The sequence below is a fragment of the Salvelinus alpinus genome, chromosome 10, assembly GCF_045679555.1.
Source record: "Salvelinus alpinus chromosome 10, SLU_Salpinus.1, whole genome shotgun sequence".
NCBI classification, from domain to species: domain Eukaryota; kingdom Metazoa; phylum Chordata; class Actinopteri; order Salmoniformes; family Salmonidae; genus Salvelinus; species Salvelinus alpinus.
In genome coordinates this window covers 60,967,952-60,990,069 of record NC_092095.1, presented here as the reverse complement: position 1 = coordinate 60,990,069, position 22,118 = coordinate 60,967,952, and the positions used below count along the sequence as shown (strand labels likewise).

At 43.4% G+C, this 22,118-nt stretch overlaps 1 protein-coding gene across 3 annotated transcripts in view; it reads right to left on the bottom strand.

Annotated features, from left to right (window-relative positions):
• LOC139532497 (histone deacetylase 4-like) overlaps positions 1–19,350 on the bottom strand; it is a 70,446-nt gene extending 51,096 nt beyond the window's left edge. The window contains exons 1-3 of one of the 3 annotated variants that reach the window (XM_071330161.1): positions 19,223–19,350; positions 17,288–17,836; positions 5,974–6,042 (exon numbers count right to left, since the gene is read on the bottom strand). In XM_071330161.1, the coding sequence (XP_071186262.1) occupies positions 5,974–6,042; positions 17,288–17,309 (91 nt within the window). In that variant the 5' untranslated portion in view covers positions 17,310–17,836; positions 19,223–19,350. Of the gene's footprint in view, positions 1–5,973; positions 6,356–17,287; positions 17,837–19,222 lie in introns of those variants that run through there. The other 2 variants (XM_071330162.1, XM_071330160.1) reach the window with 2 other exon arrangements.
• Positions 19,351–22,118: the final 2,768 nt, after the last annotated feature.

Here is a 22,118-nt window from a genome sequence, read left to right as displayed (position 1 = left end):
TGTGTGGTTGACGTGAACGGATTGGAGTATGGGAACTGTGTGTGTGGTTGACGTGAACGGATTGGAGTATGGGAACTGTGTGTGTGGTTGACGTGAACGGATTGGAGTATGGGAACTGTGTGTGTGGTTGACGTGAACGGATTGGAGTATGGGAACTGTGTGTGTGGTTGACGTGAACGGATTGGAGTATGGGAACTGTGTGTGTGGTTGACGTGAACGGATTGGAGTATGGGAACTGTGTGTGTGGTTGACGTGAACGGATTGGAGTATGGGAACTGTGTGTGTGGTTGACGTGAACGGATTGGAGTATGGGAACTGTGTGTGTGGTTGACGTGAACGGATTGGAGTATGGGAACTGTGTGTGTGGTTGACGTGAACGGATTGGAGTATGGGAACTGTGTGTGTGGTTGACGTGAACGGATTGGAGTATGGGAACTGTGTGTGTGGTTGACGTGAACGGATTGGAGTATGGGAACTGTGTGTGTGGTTGACGTGAACGGATTGGAGTATGGGAACTGTGTGTGTGGTTGACGTGAACGGATTGGAGTATGGGAACTGTGTGTGTGGTTGACGTGAACGGATTGGAGTATGGGAACTGTGTGTGTGGTTGACGTGAACGGATTGGAGTATGGGAACTGTGTGTGTGGTTGACGTGAACGGATTGGAGTATGGGAACTGTGTGTGTGGTTGACGTGAACGGATTGGAGTATGGGAACTGTGGGCACCTCTACTGTATCCAGTGCTCATTTCTCCCCGGAGGACTTCGATGGCAGGATTCGATTTGAGACTGACTGAAACCAGGGGCTGTGCCGAGCGTGAAGCCTGCAACATCTATTTCCTACCGACCTTCTGGTACATTGCGAGTGTCAGCAGTGCTGGAGATAAACCGGGTAAATTCTATATGGATTTACCTCACTATATCACTATTGGATTAGCTACACTACATGACTAAAAGTATATGGACACCTGCTTGTCGAACATCTCATTCCAAAATCATTGGCATTAATATGGAGTTTGTCCCCCCTGCTATAACAGCCTCCACTCTTCTAGGAAGGCTTTCCACTAGATGCTGGAACATTGCTGCAGGGACTTGTTTCCATTCAGACACAAGAGCATTAGTGAAGTCGGGCACTGATGTTGGGCGATTAGGCCTGGCTCACAGTCTGCGTTCCAATTCATCCCAAAGGTTTTCGATGGGGTTGAGGTCGGGGCTCTGTGCAGGCCAGTCAAGTTCTTCCACACCGATCAACAAACCATTTCCGTACGGACCTCGCTTTGTGCACGGGGGAATTGTCATACTGAAACAGGAAAGGGCCTTCCACAAAATGTTGCCATAAAGTTGGAAGCACAGAAACGTCTAGAACGTCATTGTATGCTGTAGTGTTAAGATTTCCCTTTACTGGAACTAAGGGGCCTAGCCGAACAATGAAAAACAGCCCCAGGTCATTATTCCTCCTCCACCAAACTTTACAGTAGACACTATGCAGTCGGGCAGGTAGCGTTGTCCCGGTGTCCCCCAAACCCAGATTTCTCCGTCGGACTGCCAGATGGTGAAGCGTGATTCATCTCTCCAGAGAACACGTTTCCATTGCTCCAGAATCCAATGGCAGCGAGCTTTACACTACTCCAGCTGAAGCTTGGCATTGTGCATGGTGATCTTTGGCTTGTGTGCGGCTGCTCGGCCATGGAAACCCATTTCCTGAAACTTCCGACAAACAGTTCCTGTGCTGATGTTGCTTCCAGAGGCAATTTGGAACTCGGTAGTGAGTGTTGCAACTGAAGACAGACTATTTCTACACCTGTCAGCAATGGGTGTGGCTAAAATAGCCGAATTCACTAATTTGAAGGGGTCGACCGATTAATCGGAATGGCCGATTAATTCGGTCCGATTTCAATTTTTCCTAACAATCGGTAATCGGTATTTTGACACCGATTTGCCTTTCTTTTTTTTTACACCTTTATTTAACTAGGCAAGTTAATGACGGCCTAGGAACGGTGGGTTAACTGCCTTGTTCAGAGGCAGAACGACAGACTTTTACCTTGTCAGCTCGGGGATTCGTTTTTGCAATCTTCCGGTTACTAGTCCAACGCTCTAACCACCTGCCTTACATTGCACTCCACGAGGAGCCTACGTCGCAGGCTGACTACCTGTTATGCGAGGGCAGCAAGAAGCCAAGCTAAGTTGCTATCTAGCATTAAACTTATCTTATAAAAAACAATCAATCTTAACATAATCACTAGTTAACTACACATGGGTGATAATATTGCTAGTTTATCTAGCGTGTCCTGCGTTGCATATAATCGATGCGCCTACTTCGACAAACGGTGATGATTTAACAAGCGCATTTGCGAAAAAAGCACTGTCGTTGCACCAATGTACCTAACCATAAACATCAATGCCTTTCTTTAAAATCAATACACAAGTATATATTTCTAAACCTGCATATTTAGTTAATATTGCCTGCTAGAATTGTACATAATTATGACATAACATTGAAGGTTGTACAATGTAACAGCAATATTTAGACTTAGGGATGCGATCCGTTAGATAAAATACGTAACGGTTCCGTATTTCACTGAAACAATAAGCGTTTTGTTTTCGAAATTATAGTTTCCAGATTCAACCATTTTAATGACCTAAGGCTCGTATTTCTGTGTGTTATTATGTTATAATTAAGTGTATGATTTGATAGAGCAGTCTGATTGAGCGATGGTAGGCACCAGCAGGCTAGTAAGCATTCATTCAGACAGCACTTTCGTGCGTTTGCCAGCAGCTATTGCGCTGTTTATGACTTCAAGCCTATCAACTCCCGAGATTAGGCTGGTGTAACCGATGTGAAATGGCTAACTCGTTAGCGGGGTGCGCGCTAATAGCGTTTCAAACGTTACTCGCTCTGAGACTTGGAGTAGTTGTTCCCCTTGCTCTGCATGGGTAACGATGCTTCGAGGGTGGCTGTTGTCGATGTGTTCCTGGTTCGAGCCCAGGTAGGGGCAAGGAGAGGGACGGAAGCTATACTGTTACACTGGCAATACTAAAGTGCCTATAAGAACATCCAATAGTCAAAGGTATATGAAATACAAATCGTAGAGAGAAATAGTCCTATAATTCCTATAATAACTACAACCTAAAACTTCTTACCTGGGAATATTGAAGACTCATGTTAAAAGGAACCACCAGCTTTCATATGTTCTCATGTTCTGAGCAAGGAACTTAAATGTTAGCTTTTTTACATGGCATATATTGCACTTTTGCTTTCTTCTCCAACACTTTGTTTTTGCATTATTTAAACCAAATTGAACACATTTCATTATTTATTTGAGGCTAAATTGATTTTATTGACGTATTATATTAAGTTGAAATAAGTGTTCATTCAGTATTGTTGTAATTGTCATTATTACAAATAAAAACAATATTTTAAAATCGGCCGATTAATCGATATCGGCTTTTTTTTGTCCTCCAATAATCGGTATCGGTATTGGCGTTGAAAAATCATAATCGGTCGACCTCTAGTGTCCACATACGTTTGTACAGTACCCGTCAAAAGTTTGGACACACCTAATCATTCAAAAGTTTTTCTTAATTTCTACTATTTTCTATATTGTAGAATAATAGTGAAGACATCAAAACGATGAAATAACACATATGGAATCATGTAGTAACCATAAACGTATATACTTTATATTTCAGATTCTTCAAAGTAGCCACCCTTTGCCTTGATGACAGCTTTGCACACTCTTGGCATTCTCTCAACCAGCTTCATGCACCTGGAATGCATTTCAATTAACAGGTGTGCCTTGTTAAAAGTTCATTTGTGGAATTTCTTTCCTTCTTAATGCATTTGTGCCAATCAGTTGTGTTGCGACAAGGTAGCATTGGTATACAGAAGATAGCCCTATTTGGTAAAAGACCAAGCCCATATTATGGCAAGAACAGCTCAAATAAGCAAAGAGAAAAGATAGTTCATCATTACTTTAAAACATGAAGGTCAGTCAATACAGAACATTTCAAGAACCATGAACGTTTCTTCAAGTGCAGTTGTAAAAACCATCAAGCACTATGATGAAACTGGTTACCAGCCTCAGAAATTGCAGCCCAAATAAATTCTTCAGAGTTCATGTAACAGACACATCAACATCAACTGTTCAGAGGAGACTGTGTGAATCAGGCATTCATGCTCAAATTGCTGCAAAGAAACCACTACTAAAGGAAACCAATAAGAAGAGACTTGCCTGGGCCAAGAAACATGAGCAATGGACATTAGACCGGTGGAAATCTGTCCTTTGGTCTGATGAGTCCAAATGTGAGATTTTTGGTTCCAACAGCCGTGTCTTTGTGAGACGCTGAGTAGGTGAACGGAGGATCTCCGCATGTGTGGTTCCCACCGTGAAGCATGGAGGAGGAGGTGTGATAGTGTGGGGGTGCTTTGCTGGTGACACTGATTTATTTATAATTCAAGGCACACTTAACCAGCATGTCTACCACAGCATTCTGCAGCGATACGCCATCCCACCTGGTTTGGGCTTAATGGGACTATCATTTGTTTTTCAACAGGACAATTACCCAACACACCTCCAGGCTGTGTAAGGGCTATTTGACCAAAATGGAGAGTGAAGAAGTACTGCATCAGATGACCTGGCCTCCATAATCACCTGACATCAACCCAATTGAGATGAGTTGGACCGCAGAGTGAAGAAAAAACAGCCAACAAGTGCTCAGCATATGTGGGAACTCCTTCAAGACTGTTGGAAAAGCATTCCAGGTGAAGCTGGTTGAGAGAACGCCAAGAGCGTGTAAAGCTGTCATCAAGGCAAAGGGTGGCTACTATCAAGGCAAAGGGTGGCTACTATATATATACAGTACCAGTTAAAAGTTTGGACACACCTATCATTCAAGTGTTTTATTTTATTTTGACTATTTTTCTACATTGTAGAATAATAGTGAAGATATCAAAACTATGAAATAACACATATGGAATCATGTAGTAACCAAAAAAGTGTTAAATCAAAATATATTTTAGATTCTTTTTGGTAATAGATACACTATATATATAAAAAATAAAATAAAATAAAAATAACACACTTGAATGATAGGTGTGTCTAAACTTTTGACTGGTACTGTATATATATATATATATATATATTGCATCAGATGATATATATATATATACAGTACCAGTCAAAAGTTTGGACACACCTATCATTCAAGTGTTTTATTTTATTTGGACTATTTTTATATATATATATATATATATATATATATAGTGTATCTGACTATCCCTCTGAAGGCATCTCCTTGGTTCTTCTTTGACTATTGTAGCTAACTCAGCCGTCAATCGGTATGTCTCCGCTGTTGTGTTCTGTGGGTTCCTGCCTGTGACTAGTTGTTCTCTGGCTTCCTCCTTAGCTATGTCAACCGTGGTGGTTGGCTAGCTAGGCTAGTAGGCTAAAATAATTAACTTTAGTTGGCTGGCTTAGATAACTGCATATACCGGTAAACATTATTTGGTAACTGGTTAAATGGCGTTATGTATTTCCAAAACGTTGCTTTACTTTAATGTAGTTGTAAGCTAGGTGATTATAGCAACTGTCTGACTTACCCAGTACTAATGTAACATTAGCAAGCTAGTAGGGCTAACGTTAGCAGGCTAGTTGGCTAGCAACCTTGCAAGCTGATTTGTTACAATAAATTCATATAGTATTTGCTGCAAATTAAATTGAAACCAGTAGTCATGACTGTAAACGATTTGGTTTAATTTGAAGTTATACGTCACACCCCGCAAATGTTCTTTTGTGAAATGACTTCAGCATTCTTATCAGTTTTAGTACACATAACGTTTCTCCTCCAAGAAAGCCGGATTGCTTTCATCTTAGCTTTGGGTGACAGACAGACCTTAAAAAACACACATTCTAAAGACAACGATCGACATTCAGTCACAGAAAGAAAGACAGACAGGTAATGTGTTGGTCTCCTACCTGTGGGGATGTGGTTGAGGGCAGATGTCTTCAGGACATCCAGCTGCTGCTCCTTGCCCAGGAGTCCCTCTGTGGGAGAGGGAGAGAACTCCGCTTCAAATATGGTCCGCAACATCGAGACAACCCTCCCACAATCAACCGACAACCGACCGAACTACACCTCTCTGAGAGGGAGCCACCGCGGCATCAGCCTAACGGAGCTACCGTCGCTTCGCTATGGACCCAGAGAGCCTGAAAACAGCAGAGAATCTACGCTGGGAACTCATGCTGAGATGCCAGGGGTTCTCTGCCCTGAAGGAAGCTTAGTGGAATGGCACCGTTCATTCATCAGACAGTGTGTGTGTGTGTGTGTGTGTGTGTGTGTGTGTGTGTGTGTGTGTGTGTGTGTGTGTAGGCTGGTTGTTGGGCTCGGCTGAAACTGGCTGTGCTCAGCATAGCAAGTGTGGGAGAAAGGGATGGAGAGAGAAGGGGAGAGGGTGGGAGAGAAAAGGAGGAGGGGAAAGGTAAAAATAACACTCCCTTTGGGTACAGCGCGCGCACACACACACACACACACACACCTAGCTGTGTGCCCATGCCTCTCTCCCGTCTGTGTACGTAGGCACCGAGGCTGAAATTATAGTGGCAACATGAAAAGGCTTTTGTACCAGCCGAGCCCTGGGAAGACAGGGCTATAAATAGACCAACCACAGAGGAGAGGAGGGGGGAAAGAGGAGGAGGGAGACGGAGGGGAAACTGGGTAGGGGCTGAGATGAAGAGAAAAGGAGGGGGAGGGAACAGGGGCTATAGAGAAAATGATCAACAAGAAAAAAGGAGGGAAAGGAAAGAATCAGGGAAACGAGAGGCTACGATATTAGAGAGATCAGAGAGCATAATGACATGGCCAGGAGCAACAAAACACCTCAGAAAAGGGCATGGCCTACAGATGCAAAAACTAAAAACAAATCTCCCCTCTCTCACACACACACACAGGTTTGCTGTCCAGATAAGCACACTTGGCAGTGGCGTACATAATGTTGCATCAAGCCATGAAGATGCTTTGCTTTCTTTAACTTCTTTAAAAACAGATAGGCGTCGAAAACAAAATGTGGGGTCCCTTCGGGGGAAAGAAACAGGAAAACAGGCTAGCGTCTTGCTGTGTTTGGTCTATTTCTGGAGCTCTCCCTGGACCAGACACACACAGAGGTTTAATTAGCTACGGGCCTTGGGCTATACCATGCAGTACTAACTCAATCGGCTGTGTGTGTGTGTGTGTGTGGGGGGGTATATTCTCAGTTCTAGCTTTAGAAGCCGTCTGTATGTCTGCTTCACCTTGCAGATCAGGGAGGATGAGGCAAAACATGGTGCAAAAGAGGCCATTTATGACAAATAGCAATGTGTGATCAAAGCCTTGTTGAGTATTTTATCTTCAGAGTTACAGTGAGCAGTCCAGGTGTGGCCAGTGAGAGTGAGAGTGAGAGAAAGAGAGTGAGAGAGGGAGAGTGAGTGTGAGAGAGAGGACAGATGGCAGACCCACACGTTACCTCTCAGATGACCCAGATTGACGTCCACTGTTTATAGGACTACACACAGACACACACCGTTAATACACACACACTCACCGTTAATACACACAGACACACTGCTAACACACACAGACACACACTGTTAATATACACAGACACACTGCTAACACACACAGACACACAGTGTTAACACACACAGACACACTGCTAACACACACAGACACACACTGTTAATACACACAGACACACTGCTAACACACACAGACACACACTGCTAACACACACAGACACACACTGTTAATACACAGACACACACTGTGAATACACAGACACACACTGTGAATACACACAGACACACACCGTGAATACACAACGACACACAACGTTAATACACACAGACACACGCCGTTAATACACACAGACACACTGTTAACACACAGACACACACCGTTAATACACACAGACACACTGCTAACACACACAGACACACACTGTTAATACACACAGAAACACCGTTAATACACAAACACACACCGTTAATACATACACACACACACACCATTAATACACACGCACCGTTAATACACACACGCCGTTAATACACACACGCCATTAACACACACACAGACACACTGCTAATACACACACCGTAATACACACAGACACACTGCTAACACACACAGACACACACCGTTAATACATACACTGCTAATACACACAGACACACTGCTAATACACAGAGACACACACTGCTAACACACACACGCCGTTAATAGAAACACGCCGTTAATACACACAGACACACACCGCTAATACACAGACACACTGCTAACACACACAGACACACTGTTAACACACACTGCTAATACACACAGACACACACTGTTAATATTCACAGACACACACCGTAATACACATAGACACACTACTATTACACAGACACGCTGTTAATATACACAGACACTGTTAATATACACAGACAGACACACTTAATACACACTACTAATACACAGACAAACACTAATACACACAGCTAATACACAGACACATGCAAACCAATGTCAGATGATATCTCCGCAAATCACACCCAAATGATCCAGCTCCCTGCAGCCGGACTTTACTATGGAAATTAGGTGTGTGTGTGTGTGTGTGTGTGTGTGTGACTATGTTACAGGTCGACCATGTAGAATTGTTAGCATCACTACTAGAGTGGCCAAACTGTTAGTAGTGTAGTCTCTAACTAGACCAAACTGTTAGTAGTGTAGTCTCTAACTAGACCAAACTGTTAGTAGTGTAGTCTCTAACTAGACCAAACTGTTAGTAGTGTAGTCTCTAACTAGACCAAACTGTTAGTAGTGTAGTCTCTAACTAGACCAAACTGTTAGTAGTGTAGTCTCTAACTAGACCAAACTGTTAGTAGTGTAGTCTCTAACTAGACCAAACTGTTAGTAGTGTAGTCTCTAACTAGACCAAACTGTTAGTAGTGTAGTCTCTAACTAGACCAAACTGTTAGTAGTGTAGTCTCTAACTAGACCAAACTGTTAGTAGTGTAGTCTCTAACTAGACCAAACTGTTAGTAGTGTAGTCTCTAACTAGACCAAACTGTTAGTAGTGTAGTCTCTAACTAGACCAAACTGTTAGTAGTGTAGTCTCTAACAAGACCAAACTGTTAGTAGTGTAGTCTCTAACTAGACCAAACTGTTAGTAGGGTAGTCTCTAACTAGACCAAACTGTTAGTAGTGTAGTCTCTAACTAGACCAAGCTGTTAGTAGTGTAGTCTCTAACTAGACCAAACTGTTAGTAGTGTAGTCTCTAACTAGACCAAACTGTTAGTAGTGTAGTCTCTAACTAGACCAAGCTGTTAGTAGTGTAGTCTCTAACTAGACCAAACTGTTAGTAGTGTAGTCTCTAACTAGACCAAACTGTTAGTAGTGTAGTCTCTAACTAGACCAAACTGTTAGTAGTGTAGTCTCTAACTAGACCAAACTGTTAGTATGTAGTCTCTAACTAGACCAAACTGTTAGTATGTAGTCTCTAACTAGACCAAACTGTTAGTAGTGTAGTCTCTAACTAGACCAAACTGTTAGTAGTGTAGTCTCTAACTAGACCAAACTGTTAGTAGTGTAGTCTCTAACTAGACCAAACTGTTAGTAGTGTAGTCTCTAACTAGACCAAACTGTTAGTAGTGTAGTCTCTAACTAGACCAAACTGTTAGTACTGTAGTCTCTAACTAGACCAAACTGTTAGTAGTGTAGTCTCTAACTAGACCAAACTGTTAGTAGTGTAGTCTCTAACTAGACCAAACTGTTAGTACTGTAGTCTCTAACTAGACCAAACTGTTAGTACTGTAGTCTCTAACTAGACCAAACTGTTAGTACTGTAGTCTCTAACTAGACCAAACTGTTAGTACTGTAGTCTCTAACTAGACCAAACTGTTAGTACTGTAGTCTCTAACTAGACCAAACTGTTAGTACTGTAGTCTCTAACTAGACCAAACAGCTCACACATGGAAGGAGGCCACAGCCACACTGTCCACTGTTGTGTTTCTTCCCATGGGAACATAGACTGCTATGGGATGTGTGTTTTACAATAAATTGGTACTCATTAGGGCCAGGACGGTACCAGTATCGCGATACTCTGTAGTATCGTGGCAAGGACACAAAACACAAAGTGGATTTAACTTCTTTAGAAAAACAGCCCTAATGTTGGAAACAAACATCATTATGTTGTCATCAAAAGTCATATTTATTTTCCTAGCGATAGCACACGTTTTACATACAGCAGTTATTAAAAGACCAAAGAGTTTGATCTGTTCACAATACTGGTATCATCACAGCCCTAGTCCTCATGTACCCATTTGCAGTCCACGTTCATGCACTCCACGCTCATTAGTAAATCACTCTCTCACACACACACACACACACACACACACACACACACACACACACACACACACACACACACACACACACACAGAGTCAGGAAGGATGCTCCTGTCTCATTACACTGGTTGCACTTCCCCTCCCCGCTGTGTGTACCATGGAGAGATCACACACAGAGGAACAATACCATCAACCAGACAGGCCTCTCCTTAGGAGACACTTCCTCTAGGGCCACCCCATTCACTTCCTGGGGTCAGCATCTGACGTCATAGCAACATGCCCACAATCAGCGACCCCTGACTTCTGGGGCAGGCTCTGACGTCCTGTCATAAAGAGACCCGTTCTGTGAACAGAGGCGACCTTTAGGTTCCCGTTCACACTGGGAGGAAGAGCAGAAAAACATTGGGAGGGTAATGAGTGGAGGAGTAGGCATGTATATCTGTTTCCCAGCATCACAGACGCCATTTGACATGGCATAGCATGGTTAGATAACATGTGACCTATATGCAATGCATATGACTGATTTAAGGAAAATGGGCAATATTAATTGAGGAGAAAAGTGAACAAATGTCATTGAAGTGTGGCCTTGGAAGACTGGCTCTAACTCTACACGCTGGGCTTGGTTTGAAAAGACCAACTTTGGTTTGACGATCAGAGAAGGGAAGTTGCCTAGTAAATAAGCCCATCATTAACCTCACACTTTCAGAACCACCAGAACTCAAGAGGCACGAGCGTTGCAATGCCACTAAGAACCTCCTAGCTTCATGTCAGCCTGGCTTATAAGAGATACCCGACAATGAACAAAGAAAACATAAATAAAAAAGTTAGCACTTCACCAATCGCGCATCCATCCATCCATCCATCCATCCATCCATCCATCCATCCATCCAGCCAGCCAGCCAGTCATCCAGCCATCCATCCATCCAGCCATCCATCCAGCCAGCCATCTATTCCGCTCACATACCAGACTTTAACTTGATATCGTTGTCCTCCTCCCCTTGCCTGTCCCTCGGAGACAAACAATGACAGGCCGTGTCAAAAGCCAGAATAGGTTTGCTTTCGTCTGTGTAAACTGTAATTGCGGTTGGCAGTACACCCTGTATCCAGTTTCTCTCTGTGTGGAGTTAGGGACATAAAGGCCTCGGGCGGCTCGGGCACAAAGAGACTCTTTCCTCTCATTATCTCCTTTACCCGCCGCTGTCTCTAGCCTAATGCCAATTAAAAACAGAGCTGAGGAACAGGCAGAGGGACAAGGCCCCAGTATGGAGCCCATAATGGGGTGTTTGTTTAAGGGGGACGGGACGCTCAGTGGAGCCTTACTCTGGACAGTCAGGTTGGATGGTAGGGTCCAGGGCGGTTTCACCCAGGCAGGACATAACCCCTGGTCCTGGATGTGTTGGGCTGGTGGAGGCTAGAGTGGACCAGGCCAAAGCAGGCCTAAGCCAATTCTTGGTGAGGGAGAGGACAAACTGTCAGGCTGGAAGGTCTGTCAGAAGTTATTGTCAATGGTCATTGGGTGCAATGAGGACATTTGGCAAGAGAAGCTGAAGATGTGCATTTTGACAGAAAGAAATCTGGTTGGACACTTACCAGTACGTACAAAATGCACACGCACGCACACAATGTAACAATGGCCCGGCCATTCCTCAGCTACATCCCAGACTATACCACCTGTCCGAGTACAGCAGGGCCCTCTGTCTGTCCCAACCCACACCCCTCTCCCGGGACTGAATGACCTCACCCAACCACATCACCCTGTCAACAGTGTAACATGTTTATGTTATTCTACGTGTACATATTCTCTGTCTTCACCTGTCTCGAGGTGCCATCAGCACTAGACATCCATCAACACACCTGGGCTCACACTGATAAAGAGATGTGTGTCTACAGGTGTTTGACAGAGAGACAACCATCCCTCCTCTACGGTACATGCTATTGAAAGCTGTTGAGTTGCATTGACAACAGTTGCTAACAGAAGAGGAGTGTTTTTGCCATGAAGCCTTGTGTTCAGTGTTCTTGTTGTTCTATTTATAGGTCTGCTCTGCAGCACATGACAGCAGCCACTGACAACTGCTCCATCATGCAGAAAATATACACACACACACACACACACACAAAGAAACCAGCAACAATGGTTGTTTGTTCACCATGCATTCACTCACTTGTGTTGCTATAAATAGCCCATGGATAAGTGAACGGCTCTCTCATGTGCAGTAGGAGTGATTTTAACCCCTTCACCTCTAGTTGGATAGTGTGTAGTTTAACTCCATCTCTAATTGGATTGGATAGTGTGTGGTTTAACCCCTTCACCTCTAGTAGGATTGGATAGTGTGTGGTTTAACTCCTTCACCTCTAGTTGGATTGGATAGTGTGTGGTTTAACTCCATCTCTAGTTGGATTGAATAGTGTGTGGTTTAACCCCTTCACCTCTAGTTGGATTGGATAGTGTGTGGTTTAACCCCTTCACCTCTAGTTGGATTGGATAGTGTGTGGTTTAACCCCTTCACCTCTAGTTGGATTGGATAGTGTGTGGTTTAACCCCTTCACCTCTAGTTGGATTGGATAGTGTGTGGTTTAACCCCTTCACCTCTAGTTGGATTGGATAGTGTGTGGTTTAACCCCTTCACCTCTAGTTGGATTGGATAGTGTGTGGTTTAACCCCTTCACCTCTAGTAGGATTGGATAGTGTGTGGTTTAACCCCTTCACCTCTAGTAGGATTGGATAGTGTGTGGTTTAACCCCTTCACCTCTAGTAGGATTGGATAGTGTGTGGTTTAACCCCTTCACCTCTAGTAGGATTGGATAGTGTGTGGTTTAACCCCTTCACCTCTAGTAGGATTGGATAGTGTGTGGTTTAACCCCTTCACCTCTAGTAGGATTGGATAGTGTGTGGTTTAACCCCTTCACCTCTAGTAGGATTGGATAGTGTGTGGTTTAACCCCTTCACCTCTAGTAGGATTGGATAGTGTGTGGTTTAACCCCTTCACCTCTAGTAGGATTGGATAGTGTGTGGTGGGAGGAGAGAGATCTTCATAATGGACGGAGAGGGGATGACAGGAGGGTAAGGAGACAAAAACAGTGTTCCGCCGTCACACATGCACACTCGCTCTCGTGAACACACACTCACGTGCACACACACACACACACAAACTCAAATTGACACACACACATACATGCATACATTTAGACACACACACACACACACACACACACACACACACACACAGACACACACACACACAAGCTCACATTTAGACACACACGGTCAGTCTACTAGTTTCACCACTTATTCTCTGAGGAAGAAGATAACATGAAGATCAAACCCTCTGTAGCCAAGATCAGTCTACTCTGATCTGAAGCAGTAAACCACAACCAGGTGTGCTGCTGTTCACCATATGCCTTATATCAGAGAGCCAATCAGCACCTTAAAGTTGTATAATACTAGAAACCATTTCCTCTTCGAACCCACATCAACAGGAGCCTTGTATTGGAGGACAAGGAGTAGCATGTTGAGTTCACTGGTTCAACCACATAAAACCCCCATAGAAACAGAGATAGGAGAGGGTTGAATTACAGTAGGTTAAAGTCCTTTGTCAATGTGAATAGACTGGACCAGCTTCACTTGTCATCTGCTGGGCCAAAGATGTATTGGCTCAAAAAACGACATTTCCCAGGAAAAGATCAAGCTCAAAAAAAGCCACCGCCCAATCACTTACCGAGCGTGCCTCTGCTCTGAATGGAACAGTGTGTGTGTCATGACTCAGTGCCGGGCCAGCTCTAGCTATGGTAAACATGTTTGCGGTGGTTCCAGGAAACCCTTAGAATCACTGAGTGGGACAACGTAAAACCTTGCCGGCTAGAGCGCACTGCTATCATTTCCCAACACTATCAATGTGCTGCTTCCTACTCTGATTAAATATTAAGCCTATTTATGAGGCCCGGTGGGATACTCGTTCAATATCTCTTCACGACCGCAAAAACAACGTTAGTCTGTGTGCTTAGACATTACGTTCAGTAGATGGTTAAGCAACCTCTGCACTGCAGGCATCCAACTGTTCCACGAGGAAGCTCTAAAACCTAGCAACAACACAGGATGTAAGGGCTAGGGCAGGGGTATAAATCGGTACCAGATTAGAGGGAAACAATGACAATATGCAGTGGAACTAGCTTCGAGGTCCAGAGTTGAGTTTGAAAGGCTTTGGGCCTATGTTTTCCGAATGCGCGTGCATGCTTGCTTTGTGTATGACGAGCATTCAGACTTTTGTCAAAGTAAATCATTAGAAGACAAAAATCTCCGATATGTTCTTCCTAACAAATGGAAGAATGGAGGAAGAGAAAACTAATGGGACAGCTACAGAGCTAAGGGAGTGACACACCCACACAGTGCTGTGATTGTGGGCAGGCAGGTCTCTTATCTACCGCAGCTAAACTGACAGGCACTGCACAGGGCAGCCCGGGCAGTCACTGCATCGCCATGGGAACTGATGATAAGCGTGCCTGTCTGACCAGTGACCACAACCACAGAGGGGCCGCCGCCGAGGATCATGGGAAAACCACAGGGGCGTGACGGAGAAGACTGACAGGTCCTGGCAGAGAACCACTGGGCTGTTTTTTTGTGTGGGAAAAACTGCAGCAACAGTCTGAAATACCTGGTAACCCCACTGTTTACACTAGGCCTGCAGATCCATTTCAGAGGCCTGCAGATCCATTTCAGAGGCCTACAGATCCATTTCAGAGGCCTACAGATCCATTTCAGAGGCCTACAGATCCATTTCAGAGGCCTACAGATCCATTTCAGAGGCCTACAGATCTATTGCAGAGGCCTGCAGATCCATTTCAGAGGCCTGCAGATCTATTTCAGAGGCCTGCAGATCCATTTCAGAGGCCTACAGATCCATTTCAGAGGCCTACAGATCCATTTCAGAGGCCTGCAGATCCATTTCAGAGGCCTACAGATCCATTTCAGAGCCCTACAGATCCATTTCAGAGGCCTACATGTCATATTCAGCTGTGTGAAGAAGGTGTGCTCACCATGTGTATTAGTAGCTCTAGTCTAGCGAGGATCTACAAATCACGTTGTTGAATGGGTATGGACTGACTTTTAATGTGTGAGGACACACAAATGGATCTCTGTGTCACTGGTCACCGTCTGCATCAGCTGATGGTCACCAGGCCTGGCTAAGTAGCTGTGGATATTGTTAACAATGTATTTTTTCCGAATGTAGCACTAAGCATCTTTCAATGAAACTAGGCTACTGTAGCCTGTGTGTGTTAGCGCAAGCGCAATGTTGAGCAGATGTCAACGGCTAACATGCTAAGCTCGCCGAGCAGACAATCACTTCTATGCAAACAGTCATATTTGTTCTCAGATATACGCTCATACAGACTGCACAGTGAACCTGCTGATCCTATTCCTGAGAACTAGCCTATAGCCCAACTTGTAGAGAGAGATGGGGGGGGAGTTTCTTAGAAAAGATTTAGAGGAAGTATAATATTTAAACTGAAGAGCCTGCAATTCCACAAATGATCGACAAAAAGGAGCAAATCAAATTAAAAATGTTATTTGTCACAAGAGCCGAATACAACAGGTGAAATGCTTACTTACAAGCCCTTTAACCAACAATGCAGTTAAGAAAAAAAAGTGTTAAGAAAGTATTTACTAAAATAAACTGAAGTTAAAAAAAAGCAGCTGGAAGTAAGCTCATAATGGACTCATAATGCCCATGCAGATCATAGACATGGGAACAATCACACACAGGCGCGATAACATCTACAGTAGCTCAGTTTAAAGTGAAAGAAGAATGGAGAGAGAAAAAGAAAGGGTTTGTATCACACTATACTCACAGAGAAAAGGATGGAGAATCTCCAACAAGCATTAGACTGGATTTAAAACTCTAAGTGTTGAGGCTAACTAATCCAGGCATCAACTAACGATGTAATGTGCTTACTTTGGCTTGAGCTCGGCTGGGGAGTGGGGACTACCTAGTATGGTGTAGACCTACCTCTAAGGTTTCTCACAACTTAGGACAATCCTATATGGCACCCTATTCCCTATATAGTGACTGTCAAAAGCTAGTACACTAGGCAATTGGGTGCCACTTAGTACGCAGAGCAGTATTTATTCAAGTCAAATTTAAACATCATGGCCGCCACATGAATTAAGTCCAACTATCAAGACTCTTGAAATAAAATGGCCGATATCATAATATTTGAAGTACTCCAGGTACTGTAAGCCTGCCTTGGGCTCCTAGCGGATGTGGTATAGGTGTGATTCCTGTATGAAACATTATGGAGTCTTAAAAGGAAGCCTGGGTAAGGCAAAAATGTCATAAATATGCCAACTTTGATAAATTATTTCACAATTATGCTTTTATATACAAATGTCAAATATATGTCAGCCATCCTTCCTCCAAAGGACCATCCTATGAATACAATTTTGAGAAAATCATGATATTTTCTTGTCCTGGTATCGTCAGGAATCATTCATAATATATACTTTATGGCTGGAGGGGTTACCCCTGAGCCTTTTCAGGGGCACTCCAGTTGTTACCTGGGCGATGATATTTATAGTGCACACATCCCCCAGTGTGTTAGGTAAACACGGCCAATCGCACCATCCACAACAGTAGAGACCTTTAGTTAGCCTAACTTTTTAACGTGGACGCAATTTGACGAACACAGGCGGAACAGTAGGACACTTCACATCATCATACTGTATATTCAATCATGTGCAGAAATGACATTTTCTACAGAACAAGCCAAAGAAACAGAAAATACCCTAAATATTATTTTGAGTGAGTCCACGTCATCGTTTCTTATTGACCTCAATAAGATTTGACAGGGAGGTATTCTGAGATGGTACAGCTACACAAAGCACAACATTAGGCCTACGTGAGATGGATCCAGTGAGCATGGTAAATGGCTTACCTTGGTGACTGTGTGATGTCATTGTTGACAGGATGGTCCTTGGAGAATCCACAGTGAAGTTTAAAATATACGGCCTGGAGAGGAGGAGGACGGTACAGGTGGAGTGTGTGTGGGTCGGGGGGGTTAGTGTGTGTGTGTGGGTCGGGGGGGTTAGTGTGTGTGTGTCGGGGGGGTTAGTGTGTGTGTAGGTCGGGGGGGTTAGTGTGTGTGTAGGTCGGGGGGGTTAGTGTGTGTGTAGGTCGGGGGGTTAGTGTGTGTGTAGGTCGGGGGGGTTAGTGTGTGTAGGTCGGGGGGGTTAGTGTGTGTGTGGGTCGGGGGGGTTAGTGTGTGTGTGTGTAGGGAAGGGGGCTGGTCTGATGTGTACCAAGATCAGGGCCACAGTACTCCTCAGCAGGAAACACAATCACCCACAGGTCTCTTCACTGGTCAGCAACAGGAAACACAATCATCCGCAAGTGTCTTCACTGGTCAGCAACAGGAAACAGTCCTCCACCAGACAACCTACTGTTCAGGTAATCCAATCAGAGAAACCCGCTCACTTGTACCAGCCTTTCAAAGAGAGATAGAGAGAGAGATAGAGAGATAGAGATAGATAGAGAGAGATAGAGAGGGGCAGTAAGTCAGGATGATGCATCAGCAACATAAATCTGAGCTGGATTCAGAAACAATCATTATTCATTCTGAATCCCCCTACACTAACACATCATTAAGTGTACAGATGGAATGAATACCCACAACAAACACAGACTACTAGACCACTCATCATGTGTAGGGCTAAGCTAATGGCCTGGAGGGAGGGAGGACGTGTGTTGAGAGAGGTGGGGTGGGGGGTTGTGGTGAGGGCTTCTCAAGACAGAGGGGCAGAGAGTGGAGCTGCGGGACAAACCTCCAAAAGTCGGTCACGGCTGGCACACATTCACGCTTTGTGATGGAAAGGGTTTTGTGTGCGTGTGTGTCTGTGTAGAGGAGGGGGTAAACCCCTGGGGCGCTATGCCCCTGCACCCTCTGTCTATGGGATTTGCTTGGTGTGTGTGTGTGTCCACGCTTGTCTGGCCCCATTGTCCCCAAACTGGTTGTGTGATACAGGGTGACAGATTTGGAGAGACAGTCCCTCTAGCTCAGAGAAAGAGACCCAGGGCGTATAGCTCTATGACCAATCTACAATATAATTTTGTTACTTATCTTCAGTACCTGGTAGATTTTTAACACGCTAACACATCTACACATTCTTTAATTATGTATACATTTGTCATGAATGTAAAAAAACTGCTTTCTGATGAATAAATAAAACGCAGGCATACTAAAATATTCAGTAGGATGTTGTACTAAAACACAATAGCTAAAATGCAGTCCGTCTTTCGCTCTCTCTGACCACAATTTCACCAGCACGTCCCCCATTCACAAAAAAAGGTTGACGCATACAGCTACTTCACCACCGCCCATTGACAGACACAGCTGACTTTCCCAGTCATTTCTCATTTAACATTGCGTAACATTACGATCTAGAACGGCAAAAAAAAAATGCTGATACACCATCCCTATCAACATTTATGTCTATAGCACTATCCACCGCCATGTTCTAAAAATAGAACACAGGAACAAATCAAGGCACGTCAGAGACCGTGCGTAGCTAAATATGTCGCGCGCCAGATAGGCGTTTAGCGACCTAACATACATATTCTTCCCGCATGCAGCACGTCGGACAATAATAATAAACACTCTTTCTATATCCAACATATTGTGCTAATTCAATTTATTTTTGTAAGAATAAGTGTATTAGCGCGAGCAGCTCAACTGGAAACTTCAGGCAGCAGACATTGTTTTGATAGGATTGTCCCCGCGCCCGTAATCGATGCATCATTGCCTAAGAAACATCCTGAATATTTTCGCACTTCAACAAGCTAAATTCGTCGAAAAGATAAACGATATGCTCACCTAGAAGCTCCAAGAGGTGGCCCTGTCCCGAGAAAGATGCAGAATATAAATATATTGACTTTATCACTAGGGAAGTCTACTGGCGAAATAATCATTTTCTGACAGATTCCGCCATACTTGATTTTGGTTACAGAGTCACGTGTCGCGTCCCTGCATTTATCCAAGTATTGAGAGGCGTGGTTTGCTATCAATATCAAATTGTTACAACGTTGCAACTGTGAAAGCAATAGTGAGCATTTAGAACTGTTCTAATGATATTATATTTAATTTGTTTATATCTTTAATGTTATGGATTCACTACTTAATAGCCTACTTGTGTTATGGGTTGATACGAGAAAGGGCGTGTCGTGTGCCATTGACTACGTATTGTAATGGTGCCAAAATAGCTAGGCCCCTACATATCATCTATTGATCTATGGAATTGTAGCCTTTCTCTACAATTACGTTTATTCATACTTTGTCACTAGATTCACATAATCGATATATATTCAATATGCCGACTAAACCAGTAGCATAACGACGTTTGTATGACAGCATTGTTTAACAATATTAGGCTATAACAGCTGGCTAACGGGAAGGTCTAGTACATCCCCCCTTCCTCTAATATATAGAACTGTTCTAATGATATTATATATAATACGGGAGTTTTTCTTATCGCAATAAAGGTTCCATAACCTACATGGAACCTTACTCTTGACGCTAACACATCTCTCCGTCTACCTCTGGGATATTGTGTACAACAACATTGTGCCGCATTTGACAGCATGAGCAATATGAGTTGGATGATTTATCCAATTCTGGCTCATTGCCAGATGAAACCTCTTTCTCTCTGCAGCCGTGTAATCTAATAGTGTTTATTTCCATTACTTAATTCTATTTTGCGTCTCATCCACCCACAGACAAAACACAAGGAGCGGTCAGCAGAGTTAACCACATTGCTGTTTGACTGTTAAGGCCGCTGCAACTGAAACTGCCAACTGGAGTTGGTCTATTACCCATCATCAGAAAATTGAGATATAGGACTGCTCAATCAGTATCTGTTTCCAGGTCAGTTTTTCTGAGATAGGGAATAACATCCTAAAATCCTTATTTTCCAGATTAGTTTATTTTGTGTAACCATTTAGGTGCAGTCCATAAAATATTCACATTTAAATAACCCGTGTCTACGAAATATTTACAGTTGTTGGGCTCACTAACATGATTATATCATATTCTTCAAAAGAATCAAAGGTTGGGCATATTATAACTAATTACAATACACTATCAACAATCAGCAGAAGGAAATCGAACAGATTGTACCTTTAAAAAAATTATCCAAACCATATCCATTCTTTCATGAAGACACATTGTGTTATTCCATCTTTAACCCCACATTTCCGAACACCAGTGACTGAATAGAATAGGACCCCTTTAGTTCAAGTAATTTCTCCCGCCCAGCACAAATGAAGGCCTGTTGGGACGGCTGTATCCATAGTAACGGAGGATTATAATTTCTCTGGATGAGCTACAGTGCATCAGTTATGTAACTGAGCGGTCTTGGAGACATGTCTCATGTTGGCCAGCCTGAGAAAGATAAGCTCTTTAGGGGAAAGCCACAGGGATATTTTCCCCAGCCTGAGAAAGTAGATATACCGAACGGGTTCTCCTTGGAACCAACAAGGGTTCTTCTATGGGGACAGTTTATGAATCCTTTTTGAATCCTCTTTTCTAAGAGTGTATGCTAGTCAATACTAGCCATCTGGTGGCATTTTACTCACAATTTGCAAGGCTTGAGTACTATTAGCAGGCCTAATAAAAATAGATTCTTCATGCACCTATAATTGTTTATCGGTCATCGATGGCTGCACTGGGTAAGGTTCATCATTGTCCTGCTACTGAACTACAGTTAGGCTTACCTCAACATCATTCACATATCTATGCTATGCATTCTCTACATGGTAAATCATTTACACATAATGCTGAAAGATAATACTATCTCTGTGAGATGTATGGAGGCTAGCTGTACTGTATCCAACCCATGTGACAGTGTTTTCCCTATCTGATCATGAGCTCAATCTTATCCTTTCAGAGCACTGGCATTAACATGACTTGCAGTAGTAGCCCTGCTCAGTCTCCCCTGTTTCCTCAAGAAGAATGAAGTGTGTGGAATTAAGTGTGTTTGTGTATATATGTGTGTGTGCCTGTGGAACTGCCTGTGGAACTACCTAAACATGTGTGCTGGTGTGTAAGTGAGTGAGTGCATGCATGCGCGTGTAAGTATGTGTGTGCACGTGTGTGTGTGTGTCTGGGGTAATGACTCCCAGGTGTGTTGGAGACATACAGATTGAGAGCAATGACGTCAAAGGAGCATCAAGATTGGTGTATACTATCTGGGGCTCCCTAAACTCAATGAACATCTGATTAGCATTTTGGTTATTAGCGCATTAGCTGCTGTAACTGGGACTGCATGGACGTCTCCAGCTCTCACCTGGGAGTTGATTGTCTACAATCTTCTTGTTCAGTGGTCCCTTAATAAAAAGAGATCAGCTGTGCACGTTATTCATATAGATTGTGTAAATGCCTTGGAGGAAGATGCGTGGACTCATTTGCAAGTTCAGTGACATGCTAGAATTATTATAACATATTCTTACACAAAGTCTGTCAACATGAGAATATTTGTTAATACGAATCTTTTTATAACAAGCTTTCCATTGTTTTATCCAACGTCAACTTTGACATCTCTCTTTACACTGACACACACATACATTTGTAGGATCCTAATTTGAGCCAGTTTGCTACAACAGGAAAATAGTCCTGCAGCAACAGGACATGTGAATTATTATGTGGATTATAATGAATTAAAACATTTTGTATGGGTTGATCAATTTTTCGTTAGGGCAAATCAAGTCTGACATTT